This window comes from Notamacropus eugenii, chromosome 5, assembly GCF_028372415.1.
Source record: "Notamacropus eugenii isolate mMacEug1 chromosome 5, mMacEug1.pri_v2, whole genome shotgun sequence".
Taxonomy (NCBI): Eukaryota; Metazoa; Chordata; class Mammalia; order Diprotodontia; family Macropodidae; genus Notamacropus; species Notamacropus eugenii.
This window is the reverse complement of record NC_092876.1, coordinates 329,058,653-329,073,431: the sequence shown is the minus strand read 5'-3', so window position 1 is coordinate 329,073,431 and position 14,779 is coordinate 329,058,653. Positions and strand designations below refer to the sequence as shown.

The 14,779-nt window shown below is 36.1% G+C and overlaps 1 protein-coding gene across 8 annotated transcripts in view; it reads left to right on the top strand.

The window, feature by feature from the left end:
* Positions 1–13,327, top strand: part of ARMC8 (armadillo repeat containing 8) — a 135,371-nt gene extending 122,044 nt beyond the window's left edge. For all 8 annotated transcript variants that reach the window (XM_072613557.1, XM_072613558.1, XM_072613559.1 and 5 more), the window contains 4 exons: positions 6,377–6,472; positions 8,282–8,354; positions 10,377–10,470; positions 11,276–13,327. In XM_072613557.1, coding sequence (XP_072469658.1) covers positions 6,377–6,472; positions 8,282–8,354; positions 10,377–10,470; positions 11,276–11,309 — 297 coding nt within the window. In that variant the 3' untranslated portion in view covers positions 11,310–13,327. The remainder of the gene's footprint in view (positions 1–6,376; positions 6,473–8,281; positions 8,355–10,376; positions 10,471–11,275) is intronic.
* Positions 13,328–14,779: the final 1,452 nt, after the last annotated feature.

Below are 14,779 nucleotides of genomic sequence, written 5' to 3'. Positions count from 1 at the left end.
TCTCTTCAGTCTCTTGACTCCTCTTGAATCTATTAGATTCTCTTTCTTAGTTCTGTATTATTTCCTTTATGTACTCCCAGCTCACAACTTAAAAGGTTAAAAATCAACAAAGATGGGGAAATAAGAAAAAAATGGCTAGTTAGTGTGTTAAAAACTGACTTTGTTGTATCATGTAGATATAGATAATAGCTTTACTCCTAGTTTTACTCCTTTCCAGTTATTCTTTGTCACTTTAGAACACAAGCATATGGTTAGTATCTCTTCAAGGAATAATGCTGACAGTTTAAATAACCGCATATGTAGTCCGAGATGCTCATTATTTTGTATCATGTGCTCCTTTTTTTAAAACTGTTTTCTGATAATAAGTGTCACATTTTCCCAAGTTTTTGTTTAACTTTAAGCACTGGTTCCTGAAAAACAAGCTGTTTATTCTGTTGACCCTTTAGCTGCATTTTACAGTAGTGTGGTATTTTACCACATCCTCCGTTCTCTTGGGGCTTTCACTACTGTAATCATTATCTCCACAAACTTTGCCTTGTCTGTTTCTGACCCAGAGAATTCAAGATGGCATGATCTTTTTGCCATAAATGTTTAATGATGTGAAATTGAAATTTCACTTTATTGTCTAAACAACCTGTCTGCTCCTTTTTATCATCTTCTGTTTTCTGCTCCCATAGAGGCAGGAAATAATTCCTAGATGGAATCAAGTCCTCTATTAATCCTATCTCTTCTATACATCTAAAAGATGATATTTTTATCAAGACCTTGGAGCTTTCAGCTTTGCTTCAGGGTCCCAAAATTTCCACTCTTCAGCTCTTTCACTTGGCAAGCAACATCAGAAATACTTTCTCACTGACTGTCAGGCTTTCATTTGTTATGCTAACTTTGACTCAAATCAAAAGTACAGGAGAAAAGTCTGCAACATTCTGTACTCTCCAACCCAGAATCTGTAAAATTCTCATTATCGTTAGATCTGAAATCATAATTTTTGTTGGGTGACTTATTCCTGAGGTTTTTCCTCAGATTTCTTCCTTTTTCTCTGTAAATATATTAATATGTTATACTTATATATTATATTATAGTATATTATGTTAATATATTAATAAAGGCATATGCTTTTAGGGACCAAGAGTCCAGACACCTGGATCATATCCTCAGTTTTATCCACTAAGTTGACCTTAGGCAAACCACTCAATGCCTCTGTTCCATTCCTGGCAATCTGTATCAGTGCTTGCCCAACCTCATTATGGGCTGGGAAGAAAAATCTTGTGGAGATTTTTCAAAGGAAAGATGTTGTAGGAAACATAAGCAATTAGTCTTTAAAACTGGAATCAAAGAGAAGGAAAGGAGAAAACAGACTGAACTTAAAGAGACAGAAGACTTCTGTTATGGTCAGCTCTAGCATCTGGAATTTCATAGTTTGTGTGAGATATTTTGCTCCAAGGTGTACATAAGTGAAGTTCTGGACTGAGGAGTTTCTTTCCTCTGTAGAATTATCTGCCTGGTCTCTTTTCTTAGAGATGGAAAGTAATGAGAGAGACTCTGTCCTGCAGATTTGGGCTACAATCTTAGTTAGGTTCATTGCATGGTTCTTTTGATTATTGGGGGATGGGGAAGGAGAGGGTAGGCATGGGATGGAGGAATGGCATCATTGAGAGAAACTGCTTTCCATGCAGGATTGTTGTTTCATTCCCACTTCCACAGGAAGTATATTAACCTGACCAAAACATATTAGAGTAACATTAATTCTGAAACATCAGTATACACATTTCAGGCCATTGGTGTACATGTGTATATGATTTTCCAACTGGACATAATTCCTGATCTTCCTTTCTTACTACATTGAAATATAAAATTTTATTTACTTGTGGATTTTATTAGTGGTTGCAAGCTTTAATGCCACATTGGCCGTAGCATTTGCTTACCTTTTCCCAAAATAGTGTCATCTTCATAGTATACTTCAAAATCTGAACTGTGTCAGTCTTGGAGCAAAACTGTGGTCCAAATTTACCATGCTAAAATCTAAGTGTGTATTTCTGTGTTATAATCCCCTTAGAAAATAATAACATCCAAGACAATATTAACAAAAATATTCTTATCCTATTCAATAAATTTGTGTTTAAAAACTCCTTTATCTTCTTTAGCTAATAGAGGGATGGCCTTATCTCTAACTAGCATATCAGGTGTTCACTTTCTTTTTCATCTTCTGACTATAGATAACTTAAGAGAAAAAGCCTTAAATCATCCATAAATAAGGATGCTTCAGTTATTTCCCTTAGAACTGACCATGTCTGCTTTCTGTTCTGGGTCTTCCTATTGTAGGATGAGGGGAAAGAGTTTATATATTTTTTCAATTACTCAAAATTTTACATAATGACACTATTCTGCCCATCTCTTTTCTTCTATTTCCCTTTTTTTGTTTCTATCTGCATTAAAACTTGAAAGAAAATAGAGCTGGACTAGATTACCACCTGTGATTGTCATTTCTGCCTGCTTGCTTCTTGGTAGATGGAGTTCTTATAGACCTTGCTGTTCTGAATCCCTCTCTTGTAACGTGAGGGAAGAGGAGGACTAGGAGAAATAGGTGGTCGTGTTTTTTCAGTAAGTAATTTTTACTTTGTCTTCATAAGTGACTCTGGTATTACCAGGTTTTAGTCTTAAATTCAGGACATGTTCTGACTGAGATTAGTTCAGGAGAATGGAGGCAGAGGTTAAAGAGGAAGAGGAATTTTATGCCAGTTGTAGTGGATATAAATGTCTGATGAGGCTCCCCAAATGGTCAGTATGTGTTCCAAATTGTCTGTCATAGGATAAAGCACTAAAATATGGGACTGTCTCATATAAATCAGACATCTGTCAACTCTATGCCAACATATACATACATATATATGTTGCTTTCAATTTTTTAGTGTCTTGGGAGATTACTAGAGTTGACTTTTTTTTCTATTCAGCTCTGGCCTTTTTATCAAGAATGCTTGAAAGTCTGCTGTTTCATTGAATGTCCATTTTTTCCCCTGAAGGATTATGCTCAGTTTTGCTGGGTAGGTGATTCTTGGTTTTAATCCTAGCTCCTCTGACCTCCAGAATATCATATTCCAAACCCTTCTGTCCCTTAATGTAAAAGCTGCTAGGTCTTGTGTTATCCTGATTGTTTTCCCACAATACTCAAATTGTTTCTTTCTGGCTACTTGCAATATTTTCTCTTTGACCTGGGAACTATGGAATTTGGCTACAGTATTCCTAGGAGTTTTCCTTTTAGGTTCTTTTTCCAGAGGTGATCAGTGGGTTCTTTCACTTTCTATTTTACCCTCTGGTTCTAGAATATCAGAACAGTTTTCCTTGATAGTTTCTTGAATGATGATGTCTAGCCTCTGTTTTTGATCATGGCTTTCAGGTGATCCAATAATTTTTAAATTATCTCTCTTGGATCTATTTTCCAGGTCGTTGGTTTTTCCCGTGAGATATTTCACATTGTCTTCTATTTGCTCTTTCTTTTGGTTCTGTTTTATAATTTCTTGATTTCTCAGAAAGTCATTAGCTTCCATTTGCTCCATTCTGATTTTGAAGGAATTATTTTCTTCAGTGAGCTTTTGGACCTCCTTTTCCATTTGGTCAATTCTGCTTTTTAAGGAATTCTTCTCCTCATTGGCTTTTTGGACTTCTTTTTCCATTTGGGTTAGTCTATTTTTTAAGGTGTTATTTTCTTCAGTATTTGGGGGGGGGGTCTCCTTTAGCAAGCTGTTGACTCGATTTTCATGATTTTCTTGCATCATTCTCATTTCTCTTCCCAATTTTTCCTCTACTTCTCTTACTTGATTTTCAAAATCCTTCGTGAGCTCCTCCATGGCCTGCAACCAATTCATATTCCTCTTGGAGGCTTTTGATGTAGGAGCTTTGATGCTACTATCCACCTCTGGTTGTGTATCCTGATCTTCCTTGTCACCAAAGTAAGGTTCTATAGTCTGAGTTCTTTCATGGTGTTTACTCATCTTCCCAGCCAAACACTTCACTTTCTAATTCCTTGTCAAGGTAGAATTTTGCTTCCAGTGGGGGTGGGGGTTGGGGAAATGGGTGTACTATCCCAGGTTTCAGGGGTTTTGTATTAGTTGCTTTGTCCCCCACTGTCTGTGGTCCCAGAACTCTAGAAGCAGCCTCTGCTGCCGCTGCTACTACCGCTCTCATTGCCCTGGGGCTAGGGTCAGACCTCCTCTTTCACCAGGTCCCACAGTTTTCCCACTGACCCTTTTTGGCATTTGTAAGTTGAGAAGTCTGGAAACTGCTACAGCTGCCAATGATTCAGTCCCGAGGCCTGCTCCAGCCCATCTATACCAGTGTAATCCACACTGGACTGTGCTGTGCTCCCTACTCAGTGCAAAAGACCCTTCCTGTCAACTTTCCAGGTTGTCTTGGGCTGGGAATTTGTATCGCTCCGTCATTTTGTGGGTTTCGTAGCTCTAGGATTTGTTGAGTCATTTTTTTACAGGTATTTGGAGGGCTTTGGGGGAGAGCTCAGGGCAGTCACAACTTTTACTCTGCCATCTTGGCTCTACCCCGAAGTGCCTTCCTTATTACTAGTCAAAAGCCACCCAGTTGCATTTCTTACCTCCCATCATTTTAATTCACTAAAAAGGGAAGGGGAAGGGAATAAGCATTTATACAGACCCTACTATGTACCAGGTATTGTGTAAGTGCCTTAAAAATTATTTCTTGATCTCTTGATTCCCTCTTGATCCTCATAACAACCCTGTGAGATAGGTGCTATTATCCCCATTTTACAGGTAAGGATACTGAGGCAAACAAACCAAGTGACTTTCCCAGGTAGTATCTGAGACCATATTTGAATTTATCTTCCCCTGATTCCTAGCCCAATGCTCTATCCACTGCATCATCTGACTTCCCTCCAGAAAAAATAACTGATATAGATTCCTTTCAAATCCTTCTTAATTAAAACTTTCCTTCTTGTGTCCTGGGAATTTTAAGTTCCTCTGGCAGAATACATCAAAAGACTAGTAATTTCATCAGTGGGAACATTCCCTTTTCCAAAATGAATTATAATCTCTTTATATTGTAGTTGATTGTCTTTGTGAGTTTCTGCAACTGAAAAAAAATCCACCTGATGGCTAGCCTCCTGATTAAAAAAAAAAAAAGACTATTACGGTATTCTATAGCTAGAGGAAGAAAAGGTGAAATGAATTAGAATGTGTGGAATAAAATACAGAGAAAAGGATGTATTATTTCAGTTATTCTACAAAGGAGGAATTATTATGTTCAGCTGTTATATGGGAGAACCACTTTCAGCATTACACCAACAGAGACTTCAAAAGGCTTAGGCACATAGCCTTAGACATTCCTAGTTGATTGACTTCAATTCAGGAGTCACTTTTTAAGATCCTTCATTATACAAAACATTATCCTCTGGGAGTTAAGGTGAGGGTGATGTAAAGATAAGTAAGACATATTCTCACCTGTCTTTGAATTTCCAATCTTGGGAAGGAAGATGCAGATCCAAGAGGCACACTTTATCCTGTATCTTTATAATAACATTCAGAATAGCATATAATTGGATTGTAAATGCTATGAACTTTTATGCAAAGTTGATGGAAGGAAAGGACATAGAGTCTATGCCCTATCATCCCCTACCCCATATTAGGGACATCCATATGTACCCTCTCCAAGGATCAGAATAATTGCTAGAGCCTCCAAGAAGGCATCCCTAATATAACTGGAGATAAGGCAAATATTTTATCCACCAGTAAGCAGAGAAGTCTCCTAAAGACTCCGAGAAGCCTGGCAAGGATGATTTAATACAACAATTATCAGCTATCAGGGGATAATAGATCTTCAGAGAAATTACTTTACTGATAAAGAAGTGACTAGGCTTTCTTCCCCATCTCCTCCTTGTGAAATTAAGCCACAGTGGACCAATGTAAAAGGTTCCTGTAGTAATGGAACATATTAATAACAATAAAGTACTTAAACTGTTTTGTGGTAGTCACTAAAAATATCACACAGGATTCCCCTTTAAAGCTCATTGTTGTACTGAAATTATTCCTTTAAGAGCTACTTATTAAGTCCTAGAAACAATAGGGCTTTGAGGCAAATTTTATCTTAACAGTAACAAGATACATTATATTTTTCTTTTACATTGTGATAAAATGAAATTTGTACACTGCTGATTTTAAAGCATCTATTTTGGTTTCTACATGGACAGAGCACCACAGGTGTTTCAAGTGTCTTTTTTTATTGTGGTTCACAGGGTCAAAGACAAGAAAGTTTTGCATTTGGAGGAGGAAAATCTATGAAAGTTCAAGTCATGAAATATCCAAATTGTTTTTAAGAGTTTAATTGTTCATTTAACTGTTCTTCCCCCCCGTAGACATTATGTATATTGGCCAACATAGCAGATGGTACAACAGCAAAAGAACTCATTATGACCAATGACGACATTTTGCAGAAAATTAAGTATTATATGGTATGTATGGCCTTTTTCTTTCCTTAAGGGAAAGGTTTTTTTTCCTGTTGTAGCTTTAGGAGGCAGGATAGCTACACTAGTGCCACTATTTGAAAATACATATTGTGTAAAGATATTGAAACACAGCTCACTTTAATAATTTAAAGTATAAAATATTATTGTAACAAATTTAAGAATTCGTACGTACGTAGGTACTCAAGAACTATTTGCTAAGTGAAAGAATGGAGAACTTGACCTTTTTCTTTTAATAGAACGCAAACAGAAAATCTCTCGAAATGAAGAGTGATTGAATTTTTAGATAAGGCAAATATGAAAATTTGTTTTATCAGATTATCCATATGTATTGCAAGGATTTTGTTTCTCTTTTTTTTTTTTTGAAGGAGGAGGAGAAAGATAGATGAAGGAGAGAAAATAAATGCTTGTTAATTGAAAAATAAAATTTAATCTAAAAGAAATTTAAGTACTAAGTGATTGGAAGGGGATTTAATTAGAACTATAAAATCTTAAAACTGTTCATCCAATTAATCCTTTTCCTTGTCTGTATCACAGTTACTTTGCAAGCTTACCTTAAGAGGTGTCTGGTTTTTTCTCAAGTAAAATATTGAAAATTATGCTATGAAATGTTATATATATAAATCAACTTATCTAATCTTCTTATCTGAATGTTTTGAGAATAGAGACAAAGAGACATTTTGCAGTTTTCCACCCAGAAAAAGTCAGCATTTTTTATATAATAGAATTTGAAAAAACACAATTCAGACAAAAAAAGTTGAAACATAACTCTAATAAAAGTTATAGATATAATAGCTTGTGTTCATGTTCCCCTTCACAGTTTGTTTGTTTTTTTAAAAAAGCCTTTTACATTCATTATTTCTTGGGAGCCTCACAATAATGTTGTGGAGGTAGGTGGAACAAGTACTTTTTAACCATCATTTTATAGATGAAGAAATTGAGGTTCCAGAAGGTTAAGTGGACTCAAATTCTGCTCTTTTGATCCCAAATTCAAGTTTGTAGTAGTTAATTTAAGTAAAACTCTTCAAAGTAATGCATTCAGTTATTGCCTGGGTTTAATGTCATTTGCAGTAGAGAATCTTTGAATTTGTTCCTTCTAGTTGATTTTATTTTTCTTGCCTAGATTTAAGATTTTAAGAGGTGGTTATATAAATAATGTTCTTTGGTATCTTTTCAAATTAATAGTAGTAGTTTGACCCTCTCAGTGATCCAAATTTGAGGAAGTAAAGCCCCCTTTTCATTAAGATTTGCAAGCTGATTGAGCCACAAATAAAATACTTTTTTTATGTTTTTATAAACATTTTCTGTTTATAGAAGCAAAGACATGTAATACTCTCTATCCCTACCACCCCTGAATTTAAAAAACAACAACAGATGAGCAAGCTGAATGAAATAAGTATTTAGAAAACATAAATACAAAATTGATGATATTTAAATTTATGTTAAGAGGACTGAGTATTGAATAATGCATAACTCAAAAGTATCATGAATTTCCATAAAATTACAAGTAGTTTCTATTATGACTCTAATTGGGTATAGCCTATACTTTACCCAGAGCAATTATATTGTGTCTACTAGTTGGTGATAACAATAAAAGTTATCTAATAATAACAAGGTATCAGCATAGAATCCTATAATGATATCTCTGTACTGAATACTCTAAATACGCATAACTTGGTGGATTTCTTTGGACTCTATTACTTGAAATGCAGTTTTATATAAAATTACCTGTTTTTGACACAATTTCATATAAAGTTACCTCTTTGTTGACAGAATTTCCTTTTCTTTGTCTTTTAGGGTCATTCCCATGTTAAACTACAACTTGCTGCCATGTTTTGTATATCAAACCTCATATGGAATGAAGAAGAAGGTAAGAGAGATTTGTGAGATCTATCTTGAAGAAGGAAAGTCTGAAGCAAAAAACTTTCTGTGAGGTTATTTTATCTGGAAAGCACCAGGTATTCAAGATCTTTTCTAGAAGCAGGGACAAGAAATAATTTTCTTTTCTGATTAATTTCCTATCTTTGGACCCAGTCTCCCTAGAAAAACATTGACATCCTTTTAAACTATGAAATAAAAATGGGTCCAGTGCCCATGTAGCTAGAGGGATAACTGGGCACCCGATTTGTTCCAAGCAGAGCTACGTGCTTTGGGGGTATCATAACGAAATAAGAGATTTGGTACTGGCCTCAAACATTTAAACAGTCTGAGAAAATTTAAACGTGTGTGTGTGTGTGTGTGTGTGTGTGTGTGTGTGTGTGTGTGTGTACGTGTACGTATATATAAACATATAACCTGAGTATACAGCTACTCTGGACATTGAATAAGGATTTGATTAGAGGTGAAAGGATTAATAAAAAGAGCATGTTCTTGGAAGAGGTGATTTTGGAGATAAGTTTTGAAGTAGATGAAATCATAGATTAGCAAAGAGCAGGACAGTGAATATTCTGATTGTAAAGAATGATATGTGCCAAGGCATAAATAATCAGATCATACATAGATTTAAAAAAATTAATGACCTTGACACAGAGCAAAGGAAATAGGTTGCAGAATGATGGAAAATGGAGTTGGTAAAATGGAAGCAGCCAGTTAGTGAAGAGATCTGAAGATGAGAATAAATGATCTGAATTTAATACATAGGCAATGGGGAGTCACTATAGATTCTTGAAGAGGGCATGGTATTTGAAGTAGGTTTATTTATCCACTATATGCATAAAATAACCTGAAGGAAAGAGAAACTAGGTACCAAATAACTGAAGAATGCATCCTTGCTTTTTCACTTAGCTCATATATTTATTAACTTCTTATTATTCTGTCTCTCCTTATAACTTACTCATCCTAAACCTATTCTTTGTCCTCACTGCAATCTCTAGACCCTCTATTGCTCAGAATTCTCCCTAGCCATCATCCCTACTCTGGCTTCATTTTTCTCCTTTCCCTATCTCAACCCTATAGTTAACTCTTAATAATATACTGTCTTTTCTTCTTAATCCCTTGCCTCCTTGGCTTGTTACCACCCTACCAAACCCCAGCTATGTGTCGCTCTATCTCCTCCTCAGGTACCACTGGATAGAAACTAGAAGTCATGGAACTGTTGCGACAAGTTCTGTTACAAATTTATGTTATACAGCCTCAGCTGGGCCCTTATCAAATCAGTTCAATCCTTGTATTCTTCCCTACTTGATTGTCTGTCTCACCTCCCATTGTAGCTACTCTCAACCTCTCCTACAATCTCGATCTTCTTAGCTGAGGACTTTGCCTCATAATTAACTGAGAAAATAAGGGCATTTGCCTTGAGCTCCCTCTTCTCTTTCTCCATGGTTCTGATGTCAAAATCCCTTGACATAATTCCTCTCTCCCATTCTTTCCATCTTTATTACAGACTTTGATGAAGAGGTGGTCTTTTGACCAAGACCCACGCCTCTGGTATGGATTATCATCCATATCCTGCACCTGCATGTGTACTCCAAGGCACTGTCCTGGCTATCTCTTCTTTCCCCTCTATATTCTCTCTTGGTGACCTCATCAACTCCCATGGATTTAATTATAATCTTTAGGGAGATGTTGTGAGAGATTATTGATTTTAAAAATCTTCTTTGAAGAAGTTAATCAGTGCTTTTTTTTTTTTTTTAAACTTTTGGTGTAGACCTGTGATATCATCATTGTGAGGAAATCCTGGTAAAGAAATTTTTTGCCCTGATGTCATATGAGCACCTCTGATTTCAGAGTCTCACAAAGTTGTTTGGGGCCCTGGGCAGTTGGATGACTTACTCAAAAACACACTTGAGCTTGTGTCCAAAATAGGACTTGAATCCAGCTCCTCCTGACTCCAAGGCGAGCCATCTTTCTACTACACAATGCTCTCAGTAATATCCAAGGTTTTATTTTCCAGGTTCGCAAGAACGGCAAGATAAATTACGAGATATTGGCATTGTAGATATTCTACACAAACTCAGCCAGTCACCAGATACAAACCTATGTGATAAGTAAGTACCTGTGATGCTCAATAGAAAGGTTTTTAAATTGCGTAATAATCTCCTATGCCATTCTTTGTGTGCAGTTTGTCATCAGTCAGGACCTGCAGTCCTTTTTACACCCATTATGTATCGCTGTTGCCTTCTAGATGACCCACAGTTGTGATTTTTCAGAGATTATGGTATTCCATGATCTGTAGCTATCTAGCATCATCAAGAGATGATGTAGGGGATTATTGTTTGCATATTAAAGCAATAATTGAGCCTAAAATGATATCAGATAGCTTTGGTGAAATTTGAAATTATTTTGTGTCATAATACCTTGAATACCCATGTGAATTGTTTGATATGTAGTCTTTGATGTGTAGGTGAGTCATATTGTCAGGAAAAGAAAATGTAATTTTTGCCCTAACTATAATATAGCAGTGGGACCAGTTTTTGTGTTTCTGTTTGTTTGGTTTTTATTCCTTCAAAGGAAATTAGTTTTCCCTGTCCTGAATCAGGCTGAAGGGAAGAACCAGGTATTAGCAAAAATGGACATTCAAAAGTTCTCTTGAGACATTACACTTTTCTTATTATTTTTCTGGAAAGATGTGGTGTTCTGAGTTCCCTTTTATGGACATTTTACTTTGCTACTGTATAAAATCCTCTTAAAGCCAGCAATTCTGCTTGATTAAGAGTACTTCTTATTACCTCCTTAAAGTGAAGCCTATTATTTATCTTGCCACATTTTGGAATAGTAGATTATAACTTAGCCAATTTTTTTTTGAAAGGAAAATTCCACAGGTACTCACTAATTCATTGTTTATGATTTCAGAGCAAAGACAGCACTGCAGCAGTATCTTGCTTGATGGGAGACCCAGCGAGTCTTCAAGCCCCCCTCCCATTTGTTCAAGGAGTAACAGGAAATAGCCTCATTGGGTTCCTTATATTTGCACAAGTCACCTTGGACTGAGTTTCTCTCATGTGCAGGGAGCTGTTTTGCAAAAGCAATTTAGTAGAATAGATCTCAGATACATCTTGAGAACCTTCTTCAAGGTAGTAACTTACTCAGAGGACTATTGTGTTTATTTTTTCCTGAGCTACCTGGACTCTATTAGAACAATCAATTGTCATTTTCCTTTGGACCTACAATTTTTTGCCTATGCTGCAGCCACTTTGTGTGTGAGTGTGTGTGCGTGTGTGTGTGCGTGCGTATGCGTATGTGTGTGCGTGTGTGTGTGTATGTATGTATGAGGGAATACCTCAGAATTTTGTTTTCTTATTTTACATGTGGAAATCTCTTTTCTACAGATTTTCCAGGGTTTAAGCATTGCTTGCTGTATGAAAACTTTACTGAATTATATACAGTTTGAATGATATGTTATTTTAAAAACAAAAATTTGTTAAGTGTTCCATAAAGGTTATGTTGAATTTTGGTCAGATGAATATTTGTAAGTAAAAATATATGCATTTCTGAACCTCAAACTTAACTTACATATATTTCCTTTAAAAAGAGAGAGAGAAAGAAATAGATGGAGAAAGAAAGAAAAAAAATATGGCTCTAGATGACCTGAATCACAGGCATTATTAATGGTGCTAGCTAGCATCTTACTGCCGCACAATATTAGCAGGTACTAGTGGCTCTTTCAGCCCAATTAAGTTCTCAGGCTTCCTAAGTAAAGGGATGGGGTAACTCTCCTTAAGTTTTTGAAAATATCCAAGGGGAAATGTCATGGTACTACTGATAATGATGCTTCTGTGGCAAAGCACTGTGAGAGAAGAACTAGTGGGTTCAGTGCCCGCACTCACTAGGAAATTTGCCAGTCACATTGGAAGACCCAGATCTCCTGCACCTGTGTGTCCAAGTCTTAGGATCGGCATGGTAAGTGACAGCCATTGGACAGTGATTAGGCAAGACCATTTCAGACCAGGTCATTTCTTAGAAATGCTGTCAGAATAAAATGGAGGGAATCTGGCAAGTCTGAGTTTGAAGATTCATTGCATCCTAATATTTGCACTTCCTACAGAATATATCACTGTGAAATGAATTTGTTTTCTCCAAAGTTAAGCTATTTCAGGAGGCTCAAGGTAAAGAGTTAAACAGTTTAAAAAGAAGTCTTTTTCAAGAGCATTGCTAAGCATAATTAGCATTTTGTAGCCAGGAATTGAAATGTAATGTGCTTTTATGAAAAAGATCAGGGCTTTAGTAACTGTTTGGTGCAGTCAGGCACCTTTATGAATAAGAATGGAGAACTTAATGTCCAGAGAAAGAAGAGAAAATATCTTCATGATGACTGAAGATGATGTATTCTCTCTGCGCAATATATGTATCTTATATCTTTAATAGCTTTTAGCTTAAATGTTCTCCAAGCTGTGGGTTAACTGGTTCCCAAGTGTTTACATAAAACATAATGCAAGTTACATTGAACTATTAGGAGAAATCTGACTCTCATTTTCCTTCCAATAAGAGATCTCTTAAAGAAGGAAACCAGGTTTGCAAATCTGGATGAGTCTACAATTTGGGTCAAAGAAAAAAACCTGGAATTTCATTACCCAGTTCTATTAAATATTACCAGGATATAAACTAATCTGTTACTATCCAGCACTTTCCTTTATTGAGTTTATCAGTTTGGTGAAAATAGAGCATTTTCAAAAAGAAATGCATTTAACCTCATTTTTTCCCTACTCTGAATGTGGCCATCTAGAGATCCCCTGATTGAAATGCAGAGATAATGAATATTTATTCCTTCAGGACATCAATGAAAAACAGTCTTTTAAAATTAACATCTGGGTTTTATGAGAGATCAAAATGCAAATATGGGAAAACCTGGGGGTATTTTTTTTTTAAATCTAGTTTCTTGGAAATAAAGTCTTATTTTAAAACACATTTAAACTGATGACAGTTTTTCTAGCAGTAAAAACAATGAAAACTTTTAATGTGAAACACTCCAAAGTTACTATAAAATTAAAACAGATCAACAATAAAATGCTAAGACAATCCAGACATCACTTGGAAGAAAAAGAGTATTTTTCCAGAATAACATCAGTGACTAAAATTCCACTAAATAGCATTTTCACTCTCAAACTATGTGAACTGATATTGCTTATGGGTGTATACAAATAGGAAAATTAAAAGTGCTTTACCATAAACTAGCTCTTCTGAATTTCATGAAAAAATGTATTTATTATGATAATACTGTTTTCTTCATTACATGCAATTTTTAGTCTGCAGGACACTGGCAACAGTGAAAAATGGTCTTGTGTATATAGCCCAAGTTCTTAACTAAATTTCTCAGCAATCTTTAATACTGCTTTCTGTTTCTCCTTCTTCTCCTGATTGTAATCCAGAATTTATGAAATAGAAAAGAATGTCCAATTTAATAAGTTGCATTTATTTCCTGAAGCACTTTATTGAGAACAATGAATATTCTGGTAGTGTTTGGATAAAATTATGACTTTTAACACATGCTAATAAAGCCAAGCAAAATCACAGCAATTTCTAAAACTTACTCTATGTTTTCCAAATGTCCAGTGCATTAGAGAACTTTAAAAAAAAAAATAAGGTATCCTCTGGCATTTGAAATGCATCTCTCCATGGCTCAGAGGGCTGCTGCAAGGTGATCTGAGTTTCAGAGGTTCTGCCTTAGTCAGACAACCCCGAGCCTGATAACAGTGATCCAGGTTGTGTGCCTGTCCTCGAAGTGAATGGAGGTGATGTGGTCCTAGGCACTTTCATCTCAGTCACTTCCTCTGTGACTGCTTCGAGCTGTTGCCACCTTCCTCAGGCAAGCACAGTCGCCTTTGTTCTTTGACTCTGATTTCAGTTGCTTCCAACTCCCACTGCCTTAATGTTTCACTTATCATTTTCAGTTCTCCTTAATTTCCCTTCTTTCTCATGAGTCCCATATTCCAATGACTCCAGTTTACCTTATTTCTGCTTCACAGGCAGAAGGATGCAGGTAAACCTGCCATATAAGATGCACAAAGAGCTTCTTATTCATTGCAAAAGTAGACTGGTCTAATGGGAAGAGCCCTGATTTGGGAAACAGGAAACCTGGGTTCTAGTCTTACCCTCATTTCACAGGGAACCTGGTAAATAAAGCTAAATTAAGGTGACTTCTGTAATGACCAGCAAGAACAAGGAGGACAGGATGCATAGATAGTGTCACCATCGAGTAACTGACACAGGGAAGGCAATATGGGGTGTACACTGAAGCTGTGAAGAAACCCGAGGGCAATGGTATTAGTCAGCAAATTTAGCATTTATTAAGTACCTACTGTGTGCCAGGAACTAGGGTAAATTTGACTTAGTCCTGTGTCAACAGGATATATTAGCAAG